This window comes from Ostrinia furnacalis, unplaced genomic scaffold, assembly GCF_004193835.3.
Source record: "Ostrinia furnacalis isolate ACB-3 unplaced genomic scaffold, ASM419383v2 OfSCF2568, whole genome shotgun sequence".
NCBI lineage: Eukaryota > Metazoa > Arthropoda > Insecta > Lepidoptera > Crambidae > Ostrinia > Ostrinia furnacalis.
Window position 1 is genome coordinate 271289 of NW_021132807.1, and position 17298 is coordinate 288586.

Sequence of the window (17298 nt, forward strand, 5' to 3'; positions counted from 1 at the left end):
TAAGCACTTTTACCTGCTCATCATCATGGTATTTTTCTTGTTTCCAACCTCATTCTGTGGGTCCTGTACCTACGGATCTATCGTAAAGTATTTGTTTGAGAACAAAGGACCGATAACAAACCTGTGCCTAACTTTTGAATTTGTTAACAAAGGTTTGTTATTGTTAATAACATTCTGAGAGATTAAGAAAGGTTCTATCATTGTTCAACAAACAATAGCTGCAAATCTTTTCGTTCCAAATAAAATTACCACGCCCCTGTCGAAAATACCACGCGGTGATTCAAAATGTTTATTTCAATTTCATTCTTGATTGCTATTCCACACGTTTATGGATGTTCTAAGATAATAGATTATAGGTACTCCTTTGCAGTATGCATTACTAATTATTTTAGAAATGTGTAAAATACTTTTTAAAGTATGCCTGTGCTGCCACACCTAAATGTATCTTCTCAAGTGGCAAATAGAATCTTGGATTGACATACTCTATTTTGTAGGCATTAGTAGTCTTTAAATTGAAATCGATATAATTACTGGCTATTGTTTTAATTAATTTGTGTACTTCTGTCTAGTCTATTAAAGTCATTAAACAGATTTAGTACGTAAGACTTAATATTCGAGTTATTTTTTTGTAAATGTATTATTTAGACTTATACTATGTCAGTTATTTTGCTTGGATCCTCGAATATTTCCAACTTGAACCTGGACATACCAAATTTCGGCATCTTCCGCCCAAAACGGAGGTAAACGGACTGCAATTCGATCAACCGATGCGCGTCGTGCCGCATCCGAACATTCCAAAAACTCCTCGGCGTTGCCGGGCGCGGCGGCGGCGTACTCTGTATGACGTGGTTTAGACATGATTATCCAAAGACTTACTCTCACTGCACTATGGGACGTTTTGCCAATATTTTGGCCAAGGGACTAGCAATTTATTTCTTCGAGAGTTTATAAACGTGAATAGGGGTTTTCGGGGTCACAGATTCCAAATATGGCATCTAAAATTGAAAGGGGGTCCCGTAAGTAAGGGTTCTCTACTTTTTGGGGTTCCGTAGTGAAAATCGTCAACTATGCTAGTAATAAAATATTAATGTAACGTAGTTATAATAAATCTAGATGCTTTAATTAGGTTTTTAATCAATATTTGTGTCTAAAAAAGCTATGTTGTAATGTCAATATTGTCTAATCTGATTGGAAAAATGTCTATGTCGTTAAACATTTCATTTTCATCTTCAGTGTCACTGTTTATCCTGGTCATTTAAAGCATTGTCATGATCTAAGTCACCAGTACAGGAACACGAGCTTGAGCCTACTGGCACTCGCATCAGCTTCCAGATCAATATCTGAAAGGGTGACCTGATGGCCGGATCTACTCAAGTCGTGGGAGCTACCCGCTCCAGCGTCCAAGTCGTCGTTAAGATTTCGTTCCGAATTATCCTCCATCATCCTCCTCAGTGCTGCCCGTTCATCCTGAATTTCATTGAGTAAGGTTTATTCACAGCACCGGGACTCTTCCTTAACCTCCATTTAGGAATCATCACAGTAGGCTGTAAAGCCCTTTACCAGAGTATTCGATTTCTTCAAATTACTGAGAACCGAAACCTTATTACAGCCCTTGTTTTAACTGAGCGTTAAATTTTATGAAATTTAATAAAATCGAAGACAGGACTGCGTGGACATAGAGAGAATTGACAGCTCGTTAGGTTGGTAGTGATGTGCGTGTGCCGTAGTAGTGATGTAAGATGCCGCCACACCAGACATTGTTCCATGGTTCTATTGACACATGCTTCTAATGATAGCCACCTTGTTGTTGCCGGGCTTTATAATATCTTATGAATGTTGACAAAATCCTGGAACTCTTTTAATTTGTTTTGCCTTCTTAGTGCTTCGGTTAAAATGAGCTCCAATCTTAGAAAATCTTCTACAGATCTTGGCAGCTTAAGGCACGCTTTGGATGCCACAAGATGAACCTTAGGGCAGCTACTCTTGATGCATGCAATGTGCGGTACTTTTAGTTTCAAGTAACTAAACACAGAGTGGTGTTCGCCTACCATGCTATTAGTTGTGTCAGATGCAAATGAATAAAAATAAATAAAGGAATTTGCCGGTCTTGAAGCCAAGTTAATAAACTACCACTAGCCTTTCCAGATTTGACTTCATATTATGTCGAGAAACTGTGTGCGAACACAGTCTACTTCGTCATAATATGTATCTGTGAGTGTTTTTCGACACTGATGTCGGTTGTCTNGACTGAACATAGGTAATTTGCTTTATTGCTATCATGTTTAACTGATATAAAAGTAGGTTAATGAGTTACTTTGTGGTTAGGTAATTTAAAACAGACATTACAAGTAGGTATGCAGCTCTGTTTATGAAAAACTTATACTTCATCATCAACAGCCCTTTACAGTCCACTGCTGGACTATGAGCCTCCTCCACTATGGTGGAGGGATTTGCCATAATCTCCACGCTTGGCAGGCGGGTTGGAGATCGCAGTTTAAAAGATTGATGTTTTTCAGAGAGCGCTGCTGCCCATTCTCTGTGTGTTGTGTAGTCCCTAAGTCGCCTCTTACGACACCCGCGGGAAGAGTAGGGGTTGGTGACAAATGTATTCTACTCTGCCGTCACCACACGGCGATACTTAACACACAAAAAAAACTTATACTTACCTACTTATTAATTGAACTAAATGAAAAAATATAATTGAAAAGAACTACCATATACAACTCTATTATGTTGTAATAAAACACAACTAGCCCCATAAATTCAAGAATTTTCACATTTTTATACAAAAGTGACATTTTCATTCCAATTCGCCGTTTTTCGTGAAACATAGACGGAACGTTTTTCGTGCAACGTACACGGAATTAACGGTATTTATTACGTAGTAATAGTACCGTAGCTTTATTAACGTTTCGTTAACGTGTTACTACATGTACGTATGATTCACGCTTGTTTATTATTTCAACTATGCGAGAGCAATAACCTACATAACTGACCTTTGCCACTACCATTGGTTAGGAGGGCGCCACTGTACTTGGAAATGAGGGCTATAGTTTTTATACTTAACAGTTGGCACCAATGGTAAGTGGCAGGATCTTACTCTACCCCTCTTATTAATAAAAGTTACACCCTATTTGAACTCTGGCTTAAATTGTTAGTATGGAAATGTCATTTTAAACCAGGGTTCATCCTAGGTGTAACTTTCTATTAATAAGAGGGTCTACAATAACGCCTGGTGAGTGCAAGTGAAAGGACTCTACAGTGGTACCAACAGACTGGTGTGAACAATGATGATAGCCCTCATGGCATACATAACTCATCTTAGGACTTTGTACAGCGCCACATAGTTCTAAACCAAGTTAATGTGATTTAAATGCATTGAGTAGTTGACACCATTTACCAAAATAATTAAAAGATACAACTTCTCTAAAATAACACTTCTCTAGCCCTGAAAACACAATTAGTTTTCAGTTTAACTGTAAAATTTTAAATAAAGTTCATTGATTTTTTAAGTTTCATGGGTTATAGATTGCTGAAAAATGGTAGAGTCATTATTATTGTATCAAAATGTGACATCATTATGTTTCTATGGCTGTACAAAACAAAATCTTATTGGAATCGTATTTTGTCAGCTCTGAAAACCAAACCAATAAATTACATTTATTTACTTTTTTAGTTTGAATACTCAACTTGTAAACTCATTGGATCGAGAAGTATCTGGATAGGAGGACTTGGACCAGCAGTGAACGTCATTTGGCTGAAACGAACGAACAATCAAACTCATTGGAAACTCACGCGCGTATCTCTTCGAGTTCATTTGGTAAAGATCCAGTTTATTTGTTTTACAAGGCAGGAAGCCACCGTTTTTACCGCGCCCGCGCATAACGTATCTCGTTTTGATCGTAGCATAGATGCTCAACCTTTTTGAACTATGAAATAAAGGACTATTATTTGAAACAATTGTAAATTAACCGCAATAATGGATTCCGTGACCATAATGTGTCAGCCCCCTGTAAACAAATAACATGGGTGAGAGTCTTAATTCGAAAATATTTTTTAATCGCTTAAACTTATGCTCATTATACCTACCTATGTAACTAAAGCTTTTGCCCGCGGCTTTGCCCCAGTAAATCTTCCTCAGTCACTCTATTTATTGGTGAAAATATTGTGTAATTGGCTGACTGACAGACTGAAAAATACGTAATCGCGGGAGAGAAGTTTACTATGTAGTGACTATTAAAAAATCGAAATAGTATAACCTAATCTAAAGTTGTGTAAGCAAATACAGTTTAACGAGTAGGAGTGTGATTGGACAGGATTTTTTTTCCCAATGAGTAACACCGTGTGACTCTTTGAGAACTATTTTGTACCGTCTAGCGATCGCGAAATCCGAGACGAACGTCAATTTGTCTAGGAAGGCTGGAAATCTTGCAAACTAGATAGGTACCTAGTCGTATTTATAAGACAGTTTGCGAACCGCTGGAGTAAATAAATCTAGATAAAACACACCAGCGTGGTCGCTCGTGCGTCTATTACTAATGCGATGACACTATTTTATTGTTCTGTGTGCAAACAATTCTGATTCATTAATAACCTCGATGTGATGTTATCTATGAATTGATGACCACTGGAGAAACTTGTAGCAACAATTTTTATTTATTTATTTATAAACTTTATTGCACAATTAAGTATTTACAGTCCTTTGGATCCTACTACACGTTAAAACTGTTTTTACAACCGTTGTTTTGTTTTTCAACACTGCAATGACACAATTTTTGACAATAAGGCACCATCTTTAACTTTAAATCTGACAAAATCCATACAAAAAGATCGGTTACCGTATAGTCACTGAGCTGCAACTGCTAGTTACTTTTGAGTTGCATCTAATTTTCTGCCATAGCGTCTGTTGAGAGACCACACATGACGCGACCAGTTCTAAAGAAAACTCGTTGCAGTTGCGATTCACCGTCTGTTCTGGGCCTTAGTGATAAAGCATTAAATTCAAATTCAGAAACTGTAAAGACTCGTATGCCGTGTGGTTCCAGCAGAGTTGAATAGGATTTTTCCCCTGGATGTTGTAAAAGGCGTCTAAGGGACAAATATGCGAACTTCAGGCGTCCCCAACCTTTCTGGCCAGCGTGGGAAGTGTAAGCCAAATCCTCTATTTGCTTCTAATAAATTGGAGAGGGTCGTGCTCGTGCAGTGGAGACTAAATGACCCTAGGAGGATTCCGTCAACTGGGACCGCAATTAACTGGGACCGCGGTCCCAGTCGCCGGATGCGTAAAAATTAAATAATTTTCTTCCGGCGACTGGGACCACTCATGGATTTTTGTACTGTACCAATTTTAGATTGAATAATATTTTCTTTTAAGTTATCTATGAGTGGTCCCAGTCGCCGGAAGAAAATTATTATTTTTTTATGGATCCGGCGACTGGGACCGCGGTCCTAGTTAATTGCGGTCCCAGTCGCCGGAAGCCTCCCCTAANGTTGTTCTACGGTAAAAAGTTGTGAGATCCATGTAATACCAAGTCCAGGCCAGGAAATCTTTAACGTTTTACATAAATATATTGACTTGGCCATCGCATGAAAACACGTGTAAATTAAATTATTTAGTGCGATGGCCAAGTCAATAATTTATGCTATGTGTACTTCTTTCGTTATGGAAATCCTTGTGGGAAGGCCTTTGTCCAGCAGTGGACGTCATTTGGTTGAAATATGTACTTAACAGTTTTTAACAGTGCCTACTGATGCAAAAATTTTCTGCTTCCAAAAGTTAACTGGCAGGTAATACCTTGTGGCATTAAGTTTTCCTTATACTAAGTAAATATGTAGAATGAACATATTGCGTAAAAAAATAAAATCGGTGCAAAATTAACGAAGTAATCGGTGAACATACATAGACAAAAAACATACCAGAGGAACATAGAATCTCCGCCTCTTTATTAAGTCGGTCAATGAAAAAGAAATCTTTTTGGATTCACTTTCAAATAAGTTGGTTTTTGTTTTCCTATTAAGTTAACTAGATACCAGTTTAATTCACATGATTGACGCCACCGTGACCTAGTTCTCCCGATCCTCGGTACAGTTCCCATGTGGGTCACACAAATTGAAAAATCGCTGTATAATTCCTAACTTGGTTATGACGTTGCAGGTAGAAATTTATCTGACTGACTATACAAAAAATATAGATAAGTAATAATTTTCTTTATGGCTGATTTTAACTGTCGGATAACTTTTGGCACATTGACAGTTTCAGTATGGAAAATATGTCAAAATGACAAGTTTATTCTTAAGTTAAACGATATCTGACGTTTGAATCATCCCTAAGGGCTAATTTTTCAATTGTCTTATAACTTTAATCTAGAGAACTAGTTTGATACATTGACTGTGTCAAAATGACAAGTTTATTCTTCAGATAAAAATCATTGAATTAGCACTTAGTTAGGTCATCCATCGGTCTTCGTATCAGACAAATGGCGGCACATTTCGGTGTCTCAGCTGGTACCATATTGCTCATACAATAAGAAGAAAAGTCATAAACGACTTTTATTTCTAGCTAACAGCTTTAACACGTCCGTACTATAAGTTACGGATAAAGTAATGTTACTCGTATATTCCGCAAAAATTGGCACTAGAGAGCTGTAATTTTGTGGAGGTATGTATATTAATAACGCCGACAAAACGGTAAAATAACCCCCTCCAAAAACTAAACTGTTGGCTTGAAAAATCTGGAAAAAATCATAATAATACTGCTTTTCATGAACTTTCAAGGAAAACTATAACGGTTAAGATCGATCAGTTAGGCTGAGTTGCACCATCTTATTTTAACTTTGACAAACGTCAAAAATCTGTCGAACTCCATACAAAAAGCACCGGTTATTGTCATTGTTACGGTTAAAATAAGGTGGTGCAACTCAGCCTTAGTTTAAGAGTAATAGTCATTTAACTCAGGTATTATAAAATTTTCTTAACTAATAAAAATTCCATAGAATAAAATATTAAAAAGTTACTTTAGATGAAGGAATTGCTTGCTTCTGAAATATATTGTGTTAACGACGGACAACTACGGAACCCTACACTGCGCGTGGCGCGACACGTACCTACTTGGCTATTTTTTTGGACTAAATTATGGTGGGAACAAGCCCTAAGATTCTCTCACCTCAGTACCTCACCAACTGTCCATCTCCATCCTTGTCATACAAAATCAGACTCTAAAATAAACTATTTTACAGCACATTTATCAGCTCCCAGCTGATTCAATTAACCACTAAGAGCTCTCTGAGGAAAATCTGAGATTCTTTTAATACTTTAAAGTTCGTTTGCGAAGCGTTGGATTTCTGGCGAATATGCGCTGAGACTTGCGATTCGCAGAAGTGGGAAATAGTGGTACAATTCACAAGCAAATTGGGTTCAATTTCTCATTTTAAAGTATAGTGTGCTGTGTAAATAAACATTCCACTAAAAGTCATAATCATCTCGAAATCCCTTCGTCTCGGCGTTTTTATATTTGTTACTTCGCTCTATAATAATAATTTATAATAATAATAATAATAATTTATTCATCAAAATAAGAACATTATAAGAACTTATTATGCTAGAGTTTACATATAGTTCAATAGTCTTTTGTAGCCTGNCATCGAATTGGAGCCTCCATTCTTGTCATAATACGCGTGTGTTGAGGCAACAACACCCGTATTTTCTTTAGTTTCGAATTTACAGAGACCGGACGCCGACAATTGTGACGTCATTAACATTTTCCCATTACTGTGATAAAATATTTATGGACGAAATAACATTAACAAAATGCCGCTTCCGCTTTAGGATACTGTTGTTTCGAATAAAAACGCTGGGATAGCAAATTATTTAAGATTTTCAATTACGTTAGTAATAAATGGTTCTAAGAATAACTAATATTCTAAATTAATTGAATCTCTTAGCCATAGGAATGCCTACATCTCGTTGGCCCGGTAATTAATTTATTTGTCTAAAACAGAGCAGTAAGAAAGAGTGGTTAATCATATTTACAAAAAAATTGATAACAAGACGTAAGAATTAGTAGACAAAACAGTTTTCGTTTCTTACACCTTTCTGAAAGCAATAATTTCACGGATCTCGTAATAAATAAACTTGACGCCAAAATGTCGGCTTTTCCTGAATATTCAGGCAATAAGTAGGACACTGATGATGCATGCTTGAAGAACTTTTTTATAAGGAACTTCCATCAACACCAGCTTTCACTTAGCTGTTTTCCGCGTGTGTTTAACTTACCTATGTTTAATGCGCAAGTAAAGTTTGCTACACATTGATCACATTAGAAAATTAACAACATTATTCCAGCATTATTGCTCCGAGTATAATCAAGAGGGATACTGATTATCTAAAGAAAGCTTCAAGAACTTCTGTGTAAGGAACTCCCATCAGCACCAGCTCGCACTTAGCTGTTTTCCGCGTGTTTGTTTAATGCGTAAGTAAAGTTTGCTACCCATTGATCACATTAGAAAATTAACAAAATTATTCCAGCACTAGCTGACCCGGCGAACTTCGTACCGCCTTAGCGTAGAGATTTTCTTTATATTTTTTTCCGTAAAAACCTTGTACAGAGTATTAGAAAACTACAAAAAAAAATCAGCCAAATCGGTCAAGCCGTTTTCATGTTATGTCGTGACAACGGAAAACGGGTTTCATTTTTATATATATAGATTATTGCTCCGAGTATAATCAAGAGGGATACTGATTTTCTACCGAAAGCTTCAAGAACTTCTGTGTAAGGAACTCCCATCAGCACCAGTTCCCACTTAGCTGTCCAGCTCCCACTTAGCTGTTTTCCGCGTGTATGTTTAATGCGCAAGTAAAGTTTGCTACACATTGATCACATTAGAAAATTAACAACATTATTCCAGCATTATTGCTCCGAGTATAATCAAGAGGGATACTGATTTTCTAACGAAAGCTTCAAGAACTGTGTAAGGAACTCCCATCAACACCAGCTCCCACTTAGCAGTTTTCCGCGTGTATGTTTAATGCGTAAGTAAAGTTTGCTACACATTGATCACATTAGAAAATTAACAACATTATTCCAGCATTATTGCTCCGAGTATAATCAAGAGGGATACTGATTACTGATTTTCTACTCTACAAGAGGGATACTTTGTTCATTGTGGAAAACCTTGGAGGAGGCCTTTGTCCAGCAGTGGACGTCATTTGGCTGAAACGAACGAACGAACTGATTTTCTAACGAAAGCTTCAAGAACTTCTGTGTAAGGAACTCTCATCAACACCAGCTCCCACTTAGCTGTTTTCCGCGTGTATGTTTAATGCGTAAGTAATCTCGCGTCGTTTGATGTCGCTCAAAGGCTCAACGCCTCGGAAGCCGCTTTGCTGGACAGAGGCCCACCCTCTTTTGAAGAAGTGTTTTTTATAAATCGAATCTTTTATGCGAATGCTTTTCTAATGATTTTTATACCTTTTCGCTGTTTGATACGTCGTGAGAAGTAAATAAAATTATTTTTGCCAAACACAAATTATTAAATGAATTATGATTACTTAGTATTGGACTTTTTGTTACAGCAGTCCTTTATTTCTTGCTTTGTTGAAATAAAATTTCAAAGAATACGTAATACATACTTGTATAGACCAACAAGTTAGTGGTTACATGATTCTTGGATTTTAATTCTTAAATTCACCCTTTTCATTTGATTAAAAAGAATATAAGCAAAGAAAGCGCCCCTCTTTGATTTTATCTAATTATTTCATACCATCTACCCTTTTCTTTGTTTTATGTAATGTAAGTGTATGCTGTTTAATGTAGTTATGGTGTCCCACAGGGCAGTGTACTTGGACCCACACTGTTCCTAATATACATCAACGATTTTACTAATACTGCTCTACTCAACGGTAAAATTGTGTCGTACGCTGATGACACAGCTCTATTGTTTTATGGAAAGAGTTGGAATGAGGTATTTGAAACCGCTTCTAGTGGCCTTAACACTGTAACCAAATGGCTAGACAATAATCTCCTTACACTGAACACAAATAAAACTAACTACATAACGTTTTCAATTACTTCATCTACTCAACCAGGCAGCAATTGTCAGCTTACGGCACACACTTGCGATGATCCTAATCCCAACCCCTTGAAGAAATGTAGTTGTCAACCTCTACAGAGAGTCCCCTATGCCAAGTACCTAGGAATTTATCTGGACCAACATCTGAACTGGCAAAAACAAATTGATATGTGCACTCAGCGCGTCCGGAANTCTTAGTGATTAGTCCCTTTAGCTAGGCTGGGCATAAAGCCCTTGGTGCTAAAAGCTTACGTGAACAAACCGGCATGTTTTCACTGACCAATTTTCTTAATAATATTACAAAAACTTTCAAACCATAACTCAGCAAACATTTACTTTTCATAAAGATACCTAGGATCATTTGTTTGCATTTGTACAGTAGCTTTTATAGGTAAATGTGTTTGGTAATAGTGTACAAAGTTACGAGAGTTGAAAAAATAAAAAATACAAGAAAACAAAACTTTTTATTTTAACTTACGAGACACTATTCGAGCACAAAAACAATGTTTACATAATGCCAATAAAGAGGCAACTTTACTGCCGCGCGCGCAGAAGTATGGAGGAAAAAAACACTTACTATGCATTAAAGTTTTTTTGAATACAAAGTTGCCTGTTTTATTTAAACGGGAGTGAAATAAGCCGTCAGATGTGAAACACTGCATAATTTTATTTCCTCTTCAGTGATAAAATACGAGCCGTTTGAAACACAACTTTGTTCGCAGTGAACAGTGTTCTCATATTTCCACCATTATCAACGAGAATGTATTTCACCTTTTGTTATCCACTTTATTGTTTTATTGTGGTTCAAATACAACGAGTACCTTAAAAGTGTTATTTTGTTGTTTAACGAGACACGAAAAAATATCTAGATTTAGACGACTAGGTTATAAATTTTGCCCGAAAAATCCGATATCCGTAGCTTTATCTTGGAATCATAATTAGAGAGACCCAATAATTACTTTCAGATATTGATTCGGTACTTTTTATAGCCGAGGCGATTATCCTGCTGACTTTGTGAATAAAAATGATTCCAAAATACTTTACAGTGAAATGGTTTACGAAATATTTTTCGAAATGATGGCTTGCCATGAACTCTATTAACGTAAATATAGTTATAATTTTAATTGCAATCCAGGTTCCCAAACTAAAGTTTCTTTAACTGTCCAGATATTTGCACGAAACCTTCTAAAGTTTGAACCAAATAAACTATTTTTCTTTCTTTCTTTCATTCTTTCTTTCTAAAGTTCTGGCAAGCTTCAACCTAACCACTAACCTCTAAAACAGTTTTATGCACCTCAGGAACCCGATCAAGAGGACGGTCCGGGAGTCCCCTTGCGATGTGGGCTACGCGTACATTCCCATCGCCTTCGTGCTGCTGCTGTACCTGGTGTACCTGGTGGAGTGCTACCACAGCACGGCCAGGATCCAGCTGGCTAGGCGAGCAGACGTGGCGGCTGTGAGCGCAAGGGTCCATGCCATGCGAACTGCTACGCCTCGGGTCTGGTGAGTCAATCATGATTGTAGTTGACAATACACTGTTGTTGCTCGTACATTGAGTCTCCTTACGATGTGGGCTACGCATACATTCGTATCGCCTTCGTACTGCTGCTGTACCTGGTCTACCTGGTGGAGTGCTACCACAGCACGGCCAGGATCCAGCTGGCTAGGCGAGCAGACGTGGCGGCTGTCAGCGCTAGAGTCCATGCTATGCGCACTGCTACTCCAAGGGTCTGGTGAGTTGAGCATGATGGTAGTTGACACGAATATACTGTTGTTACATTGAGTCCCCTTGCGATGTGGGCTATTCGTACATCCCCATCGCCTTCGTGCTGCTGCTGGACCTGGTCTACCTGGTGGAGTGCTACCACAGCACGGCCAAGATCCAGCTGGCAAGGCGAGCAGATGTGGCGGCTGTCCATGCTATGCGCACTGCTACGCCTCGGGTCTGGTGAGTGAATCATGATTGTAGTTGACGCCAATATGCTGGTCATATACTGTTGTTACATTGAGTCCCATTGCGATGTGGGCTACGCGTACATCCCCATCGCCTTCATGCTGCTGCTGTACCTGGTGTATCTGGTGGAGTGCTACCACAGCACGGCCAGGATCCAACTGGCTAGGCGAGCAGACGTGGCGGCTGTCAGCGCAAGAGTCCATGCTATGCGGACGGCTACGCCAAGGGTATGGTGAGTCGATCAAGTGGAACGTAGTTCACATCAATATCTGTTAATATACTGTTTTTATACTGTGAAGTGATTAAATTAATATAATATTACCAATTTCAAGACAACTCCCTTTAAAACACTAGTTAGTTTGCATAAAATTGGATTTTTTTAAATTGTCATTCAACTGAATTCGTAATCAGTTTCAAAATTGAGAGGTGCGTTTTGACAGATCTCAAAAAGTATGGTGTCCACTACCCTATTTCATGCCCAATTACTTAATGGTACCTACCTCACCTGTATGTGTTTGTTATTCTCTTACTGCATATGAAGCTACAGAAGACTCGTATATTTTCTAATTACAATTAGACCCATTCTCTGACGTTGAAGGATTGTGAGTTTGTTGAATATGTATTAAGGCCACATTTTCGGGGAAGACTATTTTAAATTTAAATATTAAAGTGGTCCGAGCTAAATTTAATTAAACACCCCATTGATTTCCTAGAACCGTGGATAAACACGGAAGAGGTGAAGTTACTGCGAATAATGTTACGCAAGCACTGTCGCCAGAAGTTCCATCTGCCACAAAATTACGAATTTCCTTATTTAATTCTGTACTTTGTACCTTTATATTAAGGTTAAAAATAGATCAAGGAAATTGTCACTTTGATGTAGGTTGATCAGCTTCCAATTGTACATTCTCGTAACTGAAAATCAATGCCGTGTCCTTAAACAACGGGGCTTTACTCCCACGCCTTTAGCAAATAACTGAACAAAATATTAACACCACGGGGTAATAATTATATACTTGTATAAATCAGCCTAAATAACTGCTGAAAATAGAAATTCGTTGTCGACGTTTCTCTTATGTCACTACCAAAAATAACTTTGTATAGGTCACGTTCATGTGAGTGAAATTGGAGGTTTATTTTATTCGGATTTAGCGCCTACCTACGAAGCGATGCGAGCCCACGAACTTTGAACTATCAAATTATTAGAGTTGTTATGTTAAGATTAGGTTTACGATTGTCTAGGTACTGATAAAGTATTTTTCTAATTCCAGTAAAAATAGGTAGCAAAAAATGAAAACATTTAGGCAGCAAATTGGATTAGTCGCCGGTACACTGAGTAAAGACTGAAGCTTTATCTCTATTAAATATAGTATCGTTTCAGGTGGAAGGCAATATGCTACCACTACGTGCGGCGCAAGAGACAAGTCACAAGGTACAGGAATGGCGATGCGTACACGACTACACAGGTAAAAACATAGAAGAAGTATCAACAAGCATAGGTACTAATATCCAAAATTCAACGCCTGGCTTACCTACTTTATATGGTGACAATGTACCATGGGGTATTCATGCCAACTCATGCCCATTAATCTGTGTAAGTATTATAAAATGAAATAAGAATAAATGGTTCAGACCATAGCTAATAAAAGTCGTCCCAAATCCATGTTACCGCTTGCCGTTAAGCAGAGAATATATTTCTATCATCATTACTTTAGACACAAGAACAATTTGCTTATCTATATTTCCACGCACCAGCAATAGCAGCGTGAGATGGACAGACGAATACCTCTACCTCATAAAAGTAGCAGGAAGGCGCTGGATGCAGACTGCTACCAACCGCTCAATCTGGAAATCATTGCGGGAGGCCTATGTTCAGCAGTAGGCAACAGGACGTCCTGTGGCTAAGTGATGATGATAATACTTCCACATCTTTTCACCAGCTCCAATGCTGATCTAGAGCTCACATAAATTATACCTCCAGGTGTACTACGAAAGAGTGAACACGCACAGCGCAAGCACGTCTTTCGCGCACGCATGCTGCGGCCAACGGGATGCTTCTAGAAACCTCGTGCTGGACTGCAAGACGCCCATCACTAAGGTCCGCTTCAGCAAGGGTTTCGCCTTTGCCAACATCGAGGCTGCTAGCGGTAAGGAATACCAATGGCGACGAGGTTTTTTTTTCTTTCGTTTTAAAAAAAAAAGTGGTCATAATATTTTTAGATTGCTGACAGTTAAGATCTTGAGCAAGAAAGTTACTAGAGCTTTTTAACATAAACTTATTTCCATCTACTTATTAGGGTAGCTATTTTTCAAACCTCCAGTAATTCAATAAAACACCGGCAACCTCTGAATTATTCATACCATACTAAGGCTATTTCAAATTAAACTTTTATTCATTCACAGAATTTGAAGATCAAAGATCAAGATTTTTTGCGGAGCACGAACGTTTTGACGATTTTATGGAGATGCGGGAGGGGTTGGACCTCATAGGAGTTAGTTCTTTCAAGGAATACATGGTAGCTTACAGGTACGAATCTTAACCACAAGGTGTGTACAATAACTTTATATGCATGTGTCCACACGAAGACTAAATGAGAATTTATTTCCAGGGAAGCTGGCCGGTGTCCATGGTATTCTTCACAATTACTCTTTTGGACACTATCGTGTCTACTTCTGTCTTGGCCTCTTCGAATTCTCATAGAGTGTAATACAGCTTATGTACATTATACGGTCAGTATTAGCTAATAGGCTGAGCAATGTTGGGTTTTTTATTCGATGTTACAATAACGGATTTGTTTCAGATTACAAAAATATTTGGTACAAATTACGAGTTAGATCCAAGCCGGCAATTGGATCTGGATACGCACCTGTCAGATACATTGCCACCAGTGACCGCCACTAACTACGCGTGGGCACTCGCTGACGAGCAGAGCGCTGTGCTGTGCTCTGCGCCCAGACCTCCGAGGACCCTGCCCCTCTCCCACGCGTCCACAGTCGACAGCCTCGAGCTGTTCGCAGCCATCCGGGGCAACTGTGCCTTAGTCCCCTCCTACTCAGAGGCCATGCGCATCGACGCGGCCCTCCGAGAGGAACCAACCGAAAACGCTAACGTTCGCATCGAAATGGAACCACCACCAAGAACGCATAGGCCCACCATAAAGGCCGCCTCCTTCGATGAACCACCCAGAAGGCCAAGAGTGACCATAGCTGGCACTCATTCAAGCAACAATATCGTTGGTTCTGCAAGGTCTAACGAAGCAAAGCAGCAGAACAGACGCTCCTGGGCTGGAGTTCTGACGACCACTCGGAGTGCGAGGCAAATATTGGAAGACTTCAGATCAACAAACCAGGTCAATTACGAGCCTATGCCTGAGGCTCAGGCCACGAATGGTGAGACCACAATATATTTTTCAAGAGATTTATCTCCTACCTGTTCTAGAGATCCGTTTGGGGGTCGAGCATTGACGACCCCGACAGATGAGCCGCCTTCGTATGAAGAAGCTCTTAGGCTTCCAGCATTGAGAAAGCTGACTAGGTCCATAACTGGCACTGATTTTGCGGGGCCTAGAAGGGCTTTTTTGAGGGACGTGCTCGCTAACAGGAGGTCTTGTCTAGAAGGCGTGGGAGTCTTATCGGGAACCAAAGTAGTGAGGCTACCATACACCGAAGATGGACAGGAGACGCCGCTATAGCGCCTCTATAGTGCAATTAACTTTTTATGGTGCAATAAAATGTGTAATTTAGTCCTCGTATAGAAGAAACGTGATCATTATACAAAATGAAAGTCGTACAGTGAGATACTGTTTTTAATGGTATATTTACAACGCTTCGGATTGTCCAATATTGATGGATGAGCTTGCGCAATTACTAGTTACCAGGTAGTATTGATAGGTACTCGTAAGGCGATTGGACTGAGGAACAGTTATCCTATTCAGCTTTCACCCTGTATATTTTTGTGACAATTTCAGAATTATAATATTTCCTATTATTTTACATTATTTTACAGCATAATTTTGTATAATAACAAGTTTGCTTTACCTGATAGAGTGTGGAAAAATAGTATAGAATTAGATAGGGATTCTCAATTATGATGAACGATATTGGATTCTTTTTTTCATTTTGAATCTGTAACTGATACTATTGATTCAGTAAATAATTTAATTTTACACAGTTAAAACAAACTGCACGTGATAATTAATTGCAAATCTGTGTACGTAAAATTAACACAGCTCGTTTGGGAAAATTAATGCGTTTACACAAGTTATTAATGTCCCAAATATGTTTTAATTAAACACAGCGTTATTTGTATAAAATATGAAATTACTCCTCAATTATACCTTACTCAGCTGAATTTCAGAAGAATTTTACGACTTTGATTGAATTATTGTTAATTTCATAATTACTTTGAAACATTCGCGTTTCTTCCTGTTATTTAAGTAAATAAGGGAAAATTCCTATGTTTACGTCTATGATAACTTTCTACCCTTGCTTAAAACAGTAAATAAATTAATATTTTGTTACAAAATATGTTAATATTACTTAGGATAAGTAATTACGAATAACATTGGCCAATTAATGGTTACCGCTTTTCTATTAACTTAGCGTAAGAAGTAGTACATAATCAACAACTAAATAGTGCATTTTTATAACAATAATATACGAGTAAAATGAGTTTATAGGATGAACCGTTTTTAAAGCATTTATTTTTCAAAGACTGTTTTGAACGAATTATTTTCAATTATAAGACTAGGCGCAGACCACTGATTTTTAGATGGCCGATAGTTGGGCCCGATTTTAATTTGTATGAAGAATCGGCCGAATCAAATCGGTATAATGTGCGCACTTCCATACATGCCCATATGATCAAATGCCCGACTAAACTATCGGCCGACGAAAAGTCGATGGTCTGCGCCTAGACTTAGATTTCAATATACAGACAGTCAGCGTCAAGTAGTTTGTGACACCCACACTGTGGGTCCCACAGTAGGTAGTTAAAATGCAAAAAGTTCGCAACATGTCAAGGTTGTGTTATCAAGTTTTTGTCCTCTTTGAGTGCCATGAATTATTTGAAGCTGACTCTAACATGCTCAAAAAATAAAAATAAATTGCAAGTATCCACACCTTTATCTCTGAACTGTTTGAACATAATTAATACCTACCTACTTAGTCACGATAATCCCGGATAATAGCCATAAAGCAGTTCCTACCACAATTAATACAATAATGCCACTGATTAGTTGTTGATTGTCCGAGTACGTGTATAAGGCAGTGCCTTGT

General features: G+C 38.3%; 1 protein-coding gene across 1 annotated transcript; it reads left to right on the forward strand.

Annotated features, from left to right (window-relative positions):
* Window positions 1-9954: 9954 nt before the first annotated feature.
* LOC114355888 (transmembrane protein 151B) lies at window positions 9955-15932 on the forward strand. The gene is made up of 7 exons (XM_028308923.1): window positions 9955-9959; window positions 11367-11570; window positions 13403-13487; window positions 14003-14168; window positions 14425-14548; window positions 14631-14751; window positions 14823-15932. Exons 1-7 carry the CDS (start codon window positions 9955-9957, stop codon window positions 15711-15713), a joined length of 1596 nt encoding a protein of 531 aa, XP_028164724.1. The 3' UTR covers window positions 15714-15932.
* The last annotated feature ends 1366 nt before the right edge of the window (window positions 15933-17298 follow it).